General features: G+C 36.4%; 1 protein-coding gene across 3 annotated transcripts in view; it reads left to right on the plus strand.

Annotated features, from left to right (window-relative positions):
- LOC144970545 (G-protein coupled receptor dmsr-1-like) overlaps positions 1-15000 on the plus strand; it is a 186540-nt gene that overhangs the window by 170754 nt on the left and 786 nt on the right. For all 3 annotated transcript variants that reach the window (XM_078910291.1, XM_078910292.1, XM_078910293.1), the window contains exon 2: positions 12930-15000. This exon is cut by the window's right edge and continues 786 nt beyond it. In XM_078910291.1, the coding sequence (XP_078766417.1) occupies positions 12930-14097 (1168 nt within the window). In that variant the 3' untranslated portion in view covers positions 14098-15000. The remainder of the gene's footprint in view (positions 1-12929) is intronic.

Genomic DNA, 15000 nt, shown 5'->3' on the forward strand with positions numbered 1-15000 from the left:
TACGACAACTCCGCCTGGCCGGGGAGAGTGTGGCTATTCTATCTCTATATTTCTTCATATTGAGAATTTGTTAATTACTGCATAAAAACTTTAGCCACTCTTTTGTACATAAATTTTGATCCAATTTCCCGATTTGAATAAAGATTTTGTCAGAAGAAGGCCTTTAACATCCGATTGCAATGCATGTTGAATGTTGGCGCTTTGATATGCAATTATAGAAAACGCTATACTATTCTATTGTTGTTGTTATTATTATTATTATTATTATTATTATTATTATTATTATTATTATTATTATTATTATTATTATTATTATTATTATCATTATTAGTATTATTGTTATTATTATCACTATTATTATGATGTAAATCTGTACATATTCCAAACGTGGAGATAGAACCTGTAACTCCTCAGCCCACGATATAAATAGTAACGTAAAGAGGATAACATCTCTTGTCTTGTTTGCATCATGGATCAATTTCCCGAGTGTTTTGAAACTTCAAATTCTTTCTAGTTATTTTAAGGTGTCCAATATTATATCGCTTAAGACTGTTAACCCATTTTCAATCTGGATATTATGACCTAAAAGGTTTTCAAAATTGTCTCCTTTGTGTTGTTTTGGGAGGAGATTTTAGTTTTAAAATCGATGAATTAAGATGAGTTTGAACTCAAAATGAAATTTTTGTAAACGGGCTACTTGTTTATTTCGCATTAGCATTATCCCAAAATAGTTACTGCTTGATATTTATCACGGAGGATGGCTGGGAGAAAAAGAGGTGAACGATACAAAAACAAAGATGTTATAAAAGGCAGACTTAAAATCTGAGTTGTTTTCGCTTTATTGTCCCATTTGGTATAGCTTAATATTTAGCAAGGAAGATGGGAGGAGGCGGGGTGGAGAGATACCAAAAATATGATCCAAAAGGCAGAGTTGAAATCTGAGTTGTTTGCGCATTATGGTTCCATTTTGGTATTGTTCAATATTTAGCAAGGAAGATGGGAGGGCGTAGGGTGGAAAGATACCAAAAATATGATCCAAAAGGCATAGTTGGAATCTGTGTTGTTTACTCCCAGTTTTTATCCTTTACGCCAAGGCCCTTGAGACGAATATGCAATAAAAGTGATATACCACCACCACTACCACAATTAGTGTTACTACTACGAGGGTGGGCTGAAAAGTTTTGTAATTTCCGTAATAACTCCCTCATTTCTAGGAATAATTCATTAAACAGTACATCAAAAGAAAGCTTGAAACCACAGCTTCATATTGCTTACTATATTTTTGACATAGTTATCGTCACAACCAACGCCGCACCATTTGACCAATCCCATCTGTAAAAAATCTGACGTCCTTTTTCTCTACACCAAGATCGGACAACTGCCTTAACGTCTTTGTCGCTTTTTAGAGGTTTCCTTTGAGATACTCCTTCAATTTAGGGAGTAAGAAGAAGTCTGAAGGGGCCAGGTCTGGACTGTAGGGTAGATGTGGCAAGTAATAGGACAAAATCGATTACATCATGCAAAGACATTATAGTCTTTAGAAATTTTGACACATCAAACCCAATTGCTTATAAAGTATTTATACCAAATGAAGAGTTGTTTTCCAAAACTCATTAACTCCGTTTTTCCCATTTTGAGATATTGAGGATTATTTCCCCTAAAATATTTCATTCGGTCTGTTATTTCATCAAACTTAAATTTCAAATTCACACAAATCTAGTGAACTACTTGCGTCATTTGATGCTTAAAATAAAATTTACCTTTCAATTTATCTCAGGGATGGACAATCTCAAAAGGTAGAAAAATCGACTTAACTAGTTTTGGAAAACCAGCCTTCATATATTAAGGTTCTAAATCAAATATATTTGAAAATTATAAGAAAAAGTGCAAAACTTTCCAGCCCACCTCGTAAATTGTTGCATAATCTGCGAATTCACAAATACAAGCTGCAAATCGACAGAACGCGCCTATAAGAAATAAAAAAAAATGAACTGTAAGCAAATCCAATTGTCTAGACATTCTATGTTCATCATGAAGATTCTTGTTTCAGATTGGCAGGTTCGCCACTAAATCCGGTGATTTTCTTGGAAACCCGATGCATATCATGATATTATTTTGAACAAAACAGGGATTTTACTCAGAGAGTCTGGCGATCCATGATATAATGTATAGATCAAGTGTCAGTCCAAATATACCGTGGAGGCCAAACAGCTTTGTGAGATTTATACATTGTGACCCGCCGCCATAAAACGGTATTAAGTCGGGATGATAAAAGTTCTGAGAATAGAATCTATGACCAAAAACATCAGACTTGGGTTGAGTCCATGAATGTATTATTGAAGAAAAAATGTAGAATTTTAAAATGCTCAAAACCGAAATTTCGTTTTCTTGACCAGTTAAGCTTAAAATTGACATTTCAGCATTTTGTTCATCCCGACATGATACCGTTTAATGGACATTTATTTATTTATCTATTCATTTAAAGAGACTCTCAATGAGACATTATACAATAAAACGTAAAAAAAAATATACCTCAACTACAACCACTAATTATGTTTAACTGAAACGAAATAAAGTTAGAAAATGCAAATAAATCCCAGCTATTATCTCCCTTTCCTCTATTCTGATTAAATAATGAATTCAACCCTCTCCTTACCGGCCATTTTCAGAATTTTCCCCAATACAGCCAACACAAAAATATATTTTTGTTACTCAAACAGGAAAGCAACAATTACATTCTAAACATAACATATTATTAAGCAATTTGAGCCCTACAAACAGGTTCAAGGTTTTATAGCGATAACAAAAATAAATCATTTAATTTTTGTGATGTAAAATTGAAATCAGAATGAGAAATTATTGGTTTTATCGTAACGAATGTGACGATTTTCCTATGGTTGATAAAGAAAAGGTTAAGAAAACCTAAACAATAAATATGTCAAATAACGATTGATTGGACTTGAAAACAAACATTATAACGTGTTTTATTATCATATACCTTCATTTTTTATTCATTTAAATTACGATTTAAAAGATATATATGCATATGTTTTATAAAGTTTCTTGTTAAACAGCGATATTGTATACCTTTTAGATAGTGTGCGCTTGGATAAGAAACTCACAACATTGCCATCCGGAATTATAACGGACCAACACACACACACACACACACACACAAACTATGTGTAACCTTAAACATTAAAAGTCAAGTTAATACAGTTTAGTGAGAATTCCTCACAAACATGGATGGTAAAAAACAATAACAAGGACATCGGTGACTTCAACTTCGTTCTATCTCTATCAAATCATGACAAACAACTAGTTTACACATGTTAATAGTCACAGGAGATACGAAAACTACTCCCACTAATGAAATTGGATTCAATAGTCTGATGTCACGTCGCCCAGAAACGTTGGCCATCGTGGTTCTAAACAAAGAAAATCGGTACTTTTTATTCTTCATGCTGGCCATAACTTTTCATATGTCTTGTGATCAGAATGTGTAAAAGTCAAAACATGATCAGATTTATAATGTATTTTTTTTTCCTCTGGATACGCATTTATGCTCGTCGGAGAAATATTACATTGTTCCGATAGTTTAGAACCAGTTACTAAGTTACTATGCGTCATTACGAGGGAAGTGACGTCATGACTGTTGAAGGCTATTACCACTGAAATTGAAGGATGATTGAAGGAAAACCCAGCTTTTATTTCTCTTTCCTCCATTCTGATTTAATATTGAAGTAAATAAATTCCAAGAAACACTATTCGATGTCAAGAGACCTGAGATGAAATTTTACAAAAGTAGAGTGAGATAGAGAAAGAAGAGAACAGAACAGAAGAGAGAGAGAGAGAGAGAGAGAGAGAGAGAGAGAGAGAGAGAGAGAGAGAGAGAGAGCGTGAAATAGAGAAAGAAAAATTTGGTAAAAGAGTGAAAGAAAGAGAGAAATATATAGCAATACTTGACAACCAACTTAATGACACATGTTAAAAGTCATAGGATAAAAAGAAATGAATTTTTACAAAAAGTAGAGCGAGATATAGAGAAAGAAGAGAAGAAAAGAGAAGAAAGAGAGAGAGAGAGAGAGAGAGAGTGAGAGAGAGAGAGAGAGAGAGAGAGGGGGGGGGACTTGCTGACACATGTTAAAAGTCACAGGGAAAAAAATACGAAAACTACATCCACTAATGTAATTAAAACTGAAAATGTAAGGGATGTGAAAGAAACCTCAGTTATTATCTCCCTTTCCTCCATTCTGATTTAATATTGAACGCCTATTTGAGAATTCAAGGAAAGAAAGAAATGCAAAGAAACGCTATTCGATGGCCAGAGATCTGAAATTAAATTTTTTAAAAACAAAACAAAAAATGAGTGAGATACAAAGAGAAGAGAAGAAAGATAGAGAGAGAGAAGGGGAGAGTGAGAGAGGGAGAGATAGAGTGAGTGAAAGAGAGAGAGAGAGACAGAGAGAGACAGACAGAGAGAGGGGAGAGAGTGTGTGTGCGAGAGAGAGAGAGAGAGAGAGGGAGAGAGATAGAGAGAGGGGGATAGTGAGAGAGGGAGAGATAGAGTGAGTGAGAGAGAGAGAGAGAAATAGATAGCAAAAGAGAGAGAGAGAGAGAGAGACAGACAGAGAGAGGGGAGAGTGTGTGTGTGAGAGAGAGAGAGAAAGAGAGAGAGATATAGAGAGAGAAGAGATAGATAGATAGATAGAGAGAGAGAGAGAGAAAAAAAGAGAGAGATAGATAGATAGATAGATAGATAGATAGAGAGAGAGAGAGAGAGAGAGAGAGAGAGAGAGAGAGAGAGAGAGAGAGAGAGAGAGAGAGAGATTCAATAAAAAATATGGAAGAAATGTGTCTGACCATAATGTAATGTTATCGTCAGAGAAATTGGCGTAGATTGAATTATGAGGCGTGGAAAAACTGATTGGTACTTGTGGATGAATAAAAAACAGTAGAACTAGAACAATCAAGAAGGACCTAGAAAAGTTGGTGTTTACATATGTGTGGAACTGTGTGAGTTGAATGGTGACTGAAGGGTAACGATAACCAGGCTTAAAATTCAAACAATATAATATAGATAGATTGAATAATAGATAGATAAATAGATTGATAGATAGATAGTGAGATAAAAAGATAGATAGATAGATAAGTAAACAGATAAATAGATGATAAATAGATTGATAAATACATAGATAAATAGATAGGTAGGCAGATAGATAGATAGATAAATAGAGAGAGATAGAGATAGATAGAGTGATAGATAGATAGATCGATTGGTTTATATATATATATATATATATATATATATATATATATATATGTATATATAATATATATAATATATATAGTTAGATATACAGATCGATCGATAGATAGATAGATAACTGGATAGATAACTAGAGAGATGAATAGATAGATGAATAGATAGATGAATAGATAGATGAAAAGATAGAGTTTGAGCTAAGTAAGAAATGTTTCTATCAAGTTACCGTCAGGGAAATTGGCATAGATTGAATTTTGAGCGGTGAAAAAAAAAACAGATTGGAAGTTGGTGATGAATAAAACAGTAGAACAAACAAGAAGGACGTAGAAATGTTAATGATGAATACAAGCAGTAGAACAAACAAGAAGGACGTAGAAATGTTGATGATAAATAAAAGCGGTAGAACAAACAAGAAGGACGAAGAAATGTTGATGATAAATAAAAGCAGTAGAACAAACAAGAAGGACGTAGAAATGTTGGTGAGGAGGGCAGTGTGAATCTGTGAGAGTTTGAATGGGGCCTTGAGGGGATTGGGGCTGGGTTAATAGGACTGCGATACTGTTGGAAATTAAAGAATGCCGGGAGAGTTTGGGGGCGGGGGGTGGGGGTGGGGGGGGGGGGAGTGACAGTTTCAGATTTCACTCCGCATCGATAGATTATTATATCAAAATTCTTCTTCTTCTTCTTCTTCTTCTTCTTCTTCTTCTTCTTCTTCTTCTTCTTCTTCTTCTTCTTCTTCTTCTTCTTCTTCTTCTTCTTCTTCTTCTTCTTCTTCTTCTTCTTCTTCTTCTTCTTCTTCTTCTTCTTCTTCTTCTTCTTCTTCTTCTTCTTCTTCTTCTTCTTCTTCTCCTTCCTGTTCTTCTTTTCTTCTTCCTCTTCTTCTTTTTTCGTTGGCGTCGTCTTCTTCCTTTTCTTTTTCTTCAGCTTCTTCTTCTTCTTCTTCTTCTTCTTCTTCTTCTTCTTCTTCTTCTTCTTCTTCTTCTTCTTCTTCTTCTTCTTCTTCTTCTTCTTCTTCTTCTTCTTCTTCTTCTTCTTCTTCTTCTTCTTCTTCCTTGTTCTCTTCTTCATTTTACTCTTCTGCTTTATTTGTTACTTCCTTTCTAATTTCTTTCCTCTTTTTTAAATTCCTATCCTTGTCTTTCTTTCGAACACCACACTCCTCCACAACATCTAATTAATCGTCATTGTTTCATCTTCTTCCACTCAGGAAACGAAGAACTTTCCCCACATCCCTACTCAAGCTTCCAATTCATTTATGTCTAGTGATCTAACTTTTCTTTTCGTTTATTGTCATTTATTAATAATTTTATTGTGATTGTCTGGGAAACTGGTTTCCTTAAAGACTCTTTAATCAAAGCGACTAATTGAAGGATTCAATGCGAGCAAGGCACTCCTTTGTTAAAGAAGATGACGCCTCGTTACAATACAACATTAAATAATCTAAAATTCTGACCCATCTCAAAATGACATTAACCCGTTAACTGCTGTACACTGAAAAAAAAATCGTTTTTAAAAATTTGGCCAGAAAACTCATCCTTCAAATATCGATCGATTTAAATAACCCTCATCGTGGCAACACTCTGAAAATTAAAAAAAACAAAACAAAAAAAAAAAAATAAAAAAAAAAAAAACTCGGAGTTTGCAAAGTCCCAGGTTTGAGAATTTTGGCCAAGATGAGAATCGTTTAATCGATCGGTATTTAAAGGACGAGTCTTCTGGTCAAATCTTTAAATACGAGTTATTCCAGAGCACGGCAGTTAATGGGTTAATGTCGAGATGGCTGCGTGAGATCGTGCAAGGTGAATTTGGAATTAAAACAATGAAATATAGGAATGTGAAACTTGAAAGTTAATTTTACGTCGTTCTGATCGATGATAAATATCTAACTATTTTGTGCATTGCAATCTTTAAAAATATTTTTAGAATTATCTACCCCACCCCCAAGAAAAAGAAAAACGAAATCACAAGTACAAATTTGAATATACATTGAAACGAACTAAAATTGAGGCTATGTGGTATTGTGGTATGAACCTTGCTTTCGGATACACGAAGGTCCGGAATTCGAGCCTCACTCGGCGCTTATTTGAGTCCGTAGAAAGGCTCTCTCATTCGCCAGTGTACTCAGGTGTAAAATGAGTCAACGACGGTGTCTCTGTATGAAAACAAATTGTAATACAGTCTAACAGGCGTCATGTCTCACTCTACATAGTACGTGTTGCTGTTGGTCAGGAACCATTTTATATCACTTTGGGCACGTTTAGTGGATATTGCGCTATATAAACGCTCAAGTTAAATTTGTTTTTCCATTCTCACCTCCTACATTGTAAACGGACATGGTAAGATCATTACATTCAGGTTTTGATATAATGGAAGTTGACGTCACTCATGTCGTTGTTCTTGGTTTTGCCAGCCATGTATTTCTCACAAAACTGTACTAACCAGACTATAAACGTTCAAGGTTACACATAATTTGTGTGTTGGTCCGTTATACTTCCGGATGGCAATGTTGTGAGCTTCTTAGTTATCATTATTGTCATCATCATCGTGATCATCATCATCATCATCATCATCATCATCATCATCATCATCATCATCATCATCATCATCATCATCATCATCATCATCATCATCATTATTTAAAACAAATTACAAATAATGGCTCGATTCCAATTCGGGTTTGTTTTTTTCCCTGACAGCCTCTCCTGTTGTTTACGTCCTCTCCATCCTATGCGTCAATAGTGTTTATTCTGGAGCTTTTCAATTCCACAGTTCAGTCACCCCGAGCTAGACGATTTTGTTCATGTTAACTCATCCGTAAGCGTCCCGATAGCTCAATTGGTAGAGTACTCCCTTTACAAACAAAGTGATCGGGGGCCGATTCTAGCAGGCGTAGTCGAGATTTTTGTTTTGTTTTGGATCGCCCTTTTAGATTTGTTTGATCTGGCGGAAAGTACTTTGCGATAGACTAAAAAATGTAGTTTTTTAAATTGAACTTTATATAGCGCAATATCCACTAAATGTGCTCAAAGCACTTTACAAGGGGTCCCTGCTCAACAGCAAAAAAAATTAACATGTAGGACGGGACATGCCGCCTGTTAGGCGATATTACAATTTTTCGGACGAAGACACCGCTGTTAACGGCCAGGTCCTCATTTTACACCTGAGTATGATGAGAGAATGTGAGTAAAAAGCCTTTTCCAAGGACTCAACTATATGCCGAGCGCGAGGCTTGAATTCAGGACCTTCCGATCCGAAAGCGAGAGTCATACCACTAGACCACATAGCCGCACAAGCGGCTAGCGCCTACCTAGGTGTATAAAATGGGAATATCTTAACAAACAATTTTATTGTCCTTTTAAAGTCATAGAAACCATGATAAACTTTGCAATTCGGGGCAGCGTGACGGTAGGGTCTTTGCTTCGTAACCGAAAGGTACCGAGTTCAAATACCCGCTGCGCTGTGTGGTCTTGATCAAGTCATTCGCCCAAGTTCAGATTGCAGCGCTGTGCTACGGCTGACGCCTGGGATGTTCCAGTCTTCCCTTGGAATAGGCTCTAAAGAAAATTTTCACACATGGGATGAATAAAGGGAATTTAAAAAATATGTTTAGTTGACTTTATGCCTCTTAAGGACTTAAAACTTGTCAGTCAAGTCCAGAATGCTTAACGATTGAGCGTCTGCCATTACAATGCAAACGACGCTGGTTCGATCTTGCACTTAGCAGGAATTAGTTTTATTAAATCCTCATATCCACACAGAAATGATTTAATTTGCAGCTACGTGGTCTTGTGGTACAACACTCGCATTCGGATCGGAAGTTTCTGAGTTCGATCCTCGCTCGGCACAGAATTGAGACCTTGGAAAATGGTCTTTACTCACATTCTCTCACCGTACTCAGGTGTAAAATGAATACCTGGTCGTTAACATGTTGTTTTTGTCCGAAAAAAAGTAATATCACCTAACAGGCGTCCATTCACGTCCTACGCGTTCAGTGTTGCTGTTGGTCTTGGTCAGGGACCCTTAGTAAAGCGCTTTGCGCACTCAACTATGCAAGGCTCGAACCCAGGACCTTCCGATCCGAAATCGAGTGTCATACCACAAGACCATAATATAGCCGCATCTACCTGTTGTTTGTGAGATGCTTGTGAAACAACCCTATCCAAGGATTCATCTATACGCCACCCAAAGCGGGTCTCGAACCATAAACCTACAGGTTCAAAATAAAGTATCATACCACTAGATTACAACGTCGTACTGACCACAGAATTGTTTAAAGGGCGGTTTGGGTCTAATTATTAGGAAAATCCTTCAACAAATTGATGTTGAGATTTTGGTGGAAAAGGATATTTAAATTTTAGTATCTTAGAAATAATATTATTGAGGTCCAACTTCTTCAAATAGACTATAAAGTAAAAAGGCACAGAAAACGCGGTCGAAAAGGGTAGTCTATAGGTAGATAATAGGATACCACATGTCTTTATTCTTTCTTTTTGTTTATTTTTTGTCATCCTCTCATCAAATAATATTATGTACGACCTTGTTTTCGTTTCTCCGGCTTACTTTTTCAACTCCTTAAAACGACGTTGTTTGGTAGTGAAAATAAATCACGCTTTATCCCTCAACTATGACACTCCTAGTCCTCTGTTTCATGAATATTTAATAGATTTAATTTTCAGACTTCAGTTTTTCATCTTTTTTTTATCTGATTATTCCTATTCTATTTTTATTACCAACTCTGATTAATCCATTTCTGTCACAAACCCCCCCCCCCCCCCCCCCCCCCTCCTCCCCTCTTTCCTTTTTTGGATTTGGGGAAAACCCGATTTGACTACAGTAATAGCAAATAATAATGAGGGGTTCCCATCATCGTTTGTAAAAAATATAGCAGTTCGAATAGTGTTTGTTCCGCCCACATCCGGTTTTATTAAAAATAGATTTTGACACGTGACATACAAACTGACTACAATGATCATAGGCTACAACAGTCGTGACGTCACTTCCCTCGTAATAACGCATAGTAACTTAGTAACTGGTTCTAAACTATTGGACTAATGGCGGATGCCCTTATGAAATGCTTCTGCGACGAGCATAAAAGTGTATCCAGAGGACAAAAAAAAAAAACCCCATTATAAATCTGATCATGTTCTGACTTTTATACACTCTGATCACATGACATGTGAAAAAGTTCTTGCATGTATGAAGAATAAAAAGTACAGATTTCCTTTGTTTAGAACCAAGCTGCTGGTTGCTGGGCGGACGTGACGTCAGACTATTGAATCCAATTGTTAATTCCAAATCGTAATATTTAGGAACCAATCATTGGTGAAATAAAAAAAAGAAGAATACATTTGTGAGGCTGGCTGAGAAAACCCGGGAAGATGCAGCAAGCTTTGATTCGAGGTATGAGCCAAAATCGAAGATAAAGTGTTTCCCATAGTAGCAAATTTTATTTAACTTGGTGTCTAATAAACATAGAAAGAAAATTTAAAACGGTAAATGGCAGAACCATGTGGTCTAAACAACTACATACATAACTCAATTTATGAAATTTGCGCATCTTTCTGGGTTTTCTCAGCCAGCCACATATTTTGAAAATACATAATATGATAAGTGAGGTTATTGGAGGTGTATGTTTGTAAGCTTCTTGAAATATTTTGTTTTGAAATATTGAACTAGTTCCCAATACACCCCCCTCTCCCAATGTCGAGCAGCGGCGTTGAGAACTTGTTCAAAATTTCAAAATATAATAATCCAAGAATATTACACTATTGTTTATTTGAGATACGATTGCCTCAGTTCACTGGAGATACCATTTGTAAATATTTGGCGAAGACATTACTTATATCATGTCTTATTTTATCAAACAAGGACAAGATAACGCAAGACATTTAATCCAGCTGTGTTCTGCGATTCTGTTTGTCTGTCCGTCTGCAAGTTTTTATTAGTGTAGCTGATTATACTTGCTAAATCAGATAAAGGCAAAAATCTCATTTTAAAGAAGATTGCATAATAGAAGTCCCTCAAAACAAGCAAAATTGAACAAGATTAACGATTAAACAATTTGGATCGTTCGTGAATCGAAAGTTTAGTGAAAGGAAAACATCCGGTTTAACGCTAAAAATCCAAGGATGACGTAAAACAGCCTTGTGTCGCCTGGTTTTGAATGTTTACACAATAGGAACGAGTGGATATTTTTTTGTCTTCCATTTCAGTTTTTTCAAATCTTAAAATGTTTGTATCTCAACTAATACTGATTTCTCAGAGTGGTTCTAAAGCATAGATTATAGGATTGTTCATGTTCTACAACATATGTGATTTTCATGCTTTCAATCCTAATTTGAACCATTCAAGGGTTTTAAAAAATATCTAATCCCCCCTTCTAATATGTTTGCTCCAGTAAAAGCCTGCCCTCCAAAATATGATTTATAATGTTGAAATTTGAAAAATGTCTGGTTCTGTCAAAAATAGGGGGCAAAGTGACCGAGTGATTTAGACATTGCACTGTGACCCGAAAGGTCTCCGGTTCGAGCCCCACTTCAGGCACTTTTTTTTCCTTGAGCAAGATTATTAACCCCCCATTTGCTCATTTGGATAAGATGGGTGATTCCTGTTGACATCAGACATCTTGTTTGATGATTTATTAATATTCCTTCGTGGAATGCCTAGGCGATGATATCTTATGATGTCGAGGCCAAAAGGCGTAATGTTTCTTTTTTTCCGTTCAAATTCCTTTCTATTCCCATGGACGATTGACTTCTACAATTAAACCCACTGCTCGCTTTTGGCAATATAAAGCTTGTAAAATGTTGATATTTAGAAGTCATTTCAATATTACCAACTGTTATAGCTTGATTCTCATTCACACACGGATCAAGTAGGGTAATGTATATCATGTCAAGTGCCTTACCCAAAGACAATACGCAGAATTTCGTTGCCACTATTGTTCCTCAGATCAACGGCCACGCCCAACATGGCTTGAATTTATAATGAGATAAGTCTCCATTATGCTACCAAGGTCACCAGAAACGAGTTCTTAGCATAATATGTTCTATAGTAGTCCATCAAAGCAAATAGACCCACCGCATCAAACCGTGGCATTCGTAAAGTTATGGACTGATACTGACCAAAAAATGACGTCAAAATGTCAGTCTTTTGCCACAAAAGAAAACAAATCGTGAGTTGTATTCAATAGTTCAACCAATGAAATAACTTGTCTTCATGAGCTCTACCAACGACAACTAACTAGGCGGTGCAAAAACCAAATAGTGACGTCAAACTGCCAGTCCTTTTGGATTTCAGTATCAGGCTATAACATAACAATGGCTACGATCAAACGGACAATAACAACTGCCTGCTATCCTTTGGATAGTCTTACCAAAGATCCATCTACCCAATCACTGCCGGGTTTACAATGGGGGAGAAATAATATTGAATGTACCCGGGATCAGCTCTTTGTTATTATTTTTAGTCAGCCATTTTTATGACTAGTTTTCACAACAATCATCAATCAGACTATAAACATTCAATGTTGCACATCGTTTTATGTGTTGGTACGTTCAATCTGGCTGGCGGATGTTATGAATTGTTTTTTTTTTGGCTAAATGCATAGCATCAACAGATAACATAATAATTGTTGTTTTTTTTACACTTTTCTTCTTCCCAGGTACCTCGAGAAGGATGAGCAGTGTCTGTCCAGTGGCGGCGGCGGCGGTGTGAAAGGAATGTCCAACCAATCGTTGGTTCAAGAAGACTTGGAGGACTTCTCCGAATGGTACGCCGAGTATCATGGCTATGTCTCCCTTGCCGTGTGCATTGCCGGCATTATCACCAACATGTTCAACGTTTCCGTCCTCACACGCCGGCACATGCGCACTCCCGTCAACACCATCCTCACTGGCTTGGCCATTTCCGACATTGTAACAATGTTGAGTTATCTCCCCTTTGCTATCCATTTCTACTGCGTATTTCCGGTGACCTCCAACGCCCCAGAGAAGAATTCAAGAGGGTGGATGTTGTTTTTCCTCTTCCACATTAATATAACAACAGTAACACACACCATCTCGATTTGGTTGTGTGTTGTTTTGAGTATTCTTAGATATCTACACATTCGATCACCAACTCGTGCCAGTTCTGTACGACTACGTAGAATTACACAGACCAAGTATATTGTCCTAGTTGTTTACGTGACCTCAATATTCGTCATGATTCCGAACTACTTGTCAAATGAGCTCAAGTCGGAGACTGTTAGCGTAGAAGGAAAATCTAACCAGACAATTTACGTCTTAGAAAGCATGCGTCTTGGGAGCAATGACACCAACCCTTTAGTTTTAACGAATGTATGGATGTACTCAATCATTGCAAAAATAGTCCCTTGTTTTCTAATGTCCTTTTTCGGGTCGCTTTTAATTTATCAAATGCGTAATAAAATAAAGAAGCGTAAAGATTTTCTCAAAATTTCTGCGTCCAATAATCACAAACTTCACGAACATTCGAGAACAACTAAGATGCTGATAACAGTCATTGTGCTTTTTCTTTTGACAGAACTCCCACAGGGTGTTCTCATCATCCTCAGTGCCTGTAAAGCCGGGTTCTTTAAATCTGTGTACATGCCCCTTGGTGATGTCATGGATATATGTGCTCTCGTCAACAACGCCATCAATTTCGTCTTATATTGCTCCATGAGCACCAAGTTTCGACAAACGTTCCTGAAGCTCTACTGCAACTGTAACTCGGACTTCCCCACGCCAACTGACAATGATAGCAACGGCTACGTTCTCAGAGATCACAACGACTCCTGCAGTAACAATAACCAACTGGAAAACAATTTATAGCCATGGCATAATATACTTAAATAGTATTTATTAACCCCCCCCCCCCTTCCGACGATCAAATGTAAATATCATATCATTCAATTTCAATACAATGTAATCATTTTGAACACAAAATGAGCCAATTCAACTTCTCCTTCGACGCATGATACTACCCTGAGCACAATGATAATTTAAAATCGCCAAATTCAGCAATCAGTCATTGTAGAAAAAAAAAGATTTTGATGATAGTTATTATAGGTGAGATCATTTGAGGTGTAGATATAATAATAAGATTATTGAACTCTTGTGTTTTAACGCTTCGAACTCTTTCCCAGTGAACGCTCCCAAGCTCGCGCATTGGTATTGGAAACTTGTTTTCAAATAGCAACGGCAGGAGTTCAAGTACCTAGTATTCTTAACTAGCTTAAAATTTGAATCTTTTATTTCTGATCATTTTACCCTTAATCCACTTTTTATTACTTGATCGGATCCACCCCCCCCCCCAAAAAAAAAAAAAACAAAAAAACAAACAAAAACACAAAAAAAAACAAAAAAAAAAAAACAGAAAAAAAAACAAAAAACAACAAAACAAATAACAGATGCAGGTTGTCAGTCATCTATTTGATCGATTTCTGAAGTTAGAATTTTCTGGAAAAGAAATCATTATATGTTTTGTCCCTCTTTTTTACAATGTAATCTGAATCTGAATCGATAAGAGGCAAAAAGCCTATGGAATCGGGATGGATCCAGGAATGCAAATCTGTAGTAACAATATCAAGAAATAAACAGAACAATGGGTGGGTAGGTGGGTTACCTTAAAGACCAACTGTCTGATGAAGGCTGTTGATGACGTAGCCTGGCAACGGATTTCATTTTCTTATTGTTAGATCTCAAGATTATGGACCTGTTTCTATAAATTTCAGT

The sequence above is a fragment of the Berghia stephanieae genome, chromosome 4, assembly GCF_034508935.2.
Source record: "Berghia stephanieae isolate SIO BIC M18660-M18661 chromosome 4, UCSD_Bste_1.3, whole genome shotgun sequence".
Taxonomy (NCBI): domain Eukaryota; kingdom Metazoa; phylum Mollusca; class Gastropoda; order Nudibranchia; family Aeolidiidae; genus Berghia; species Berghia stephanieae.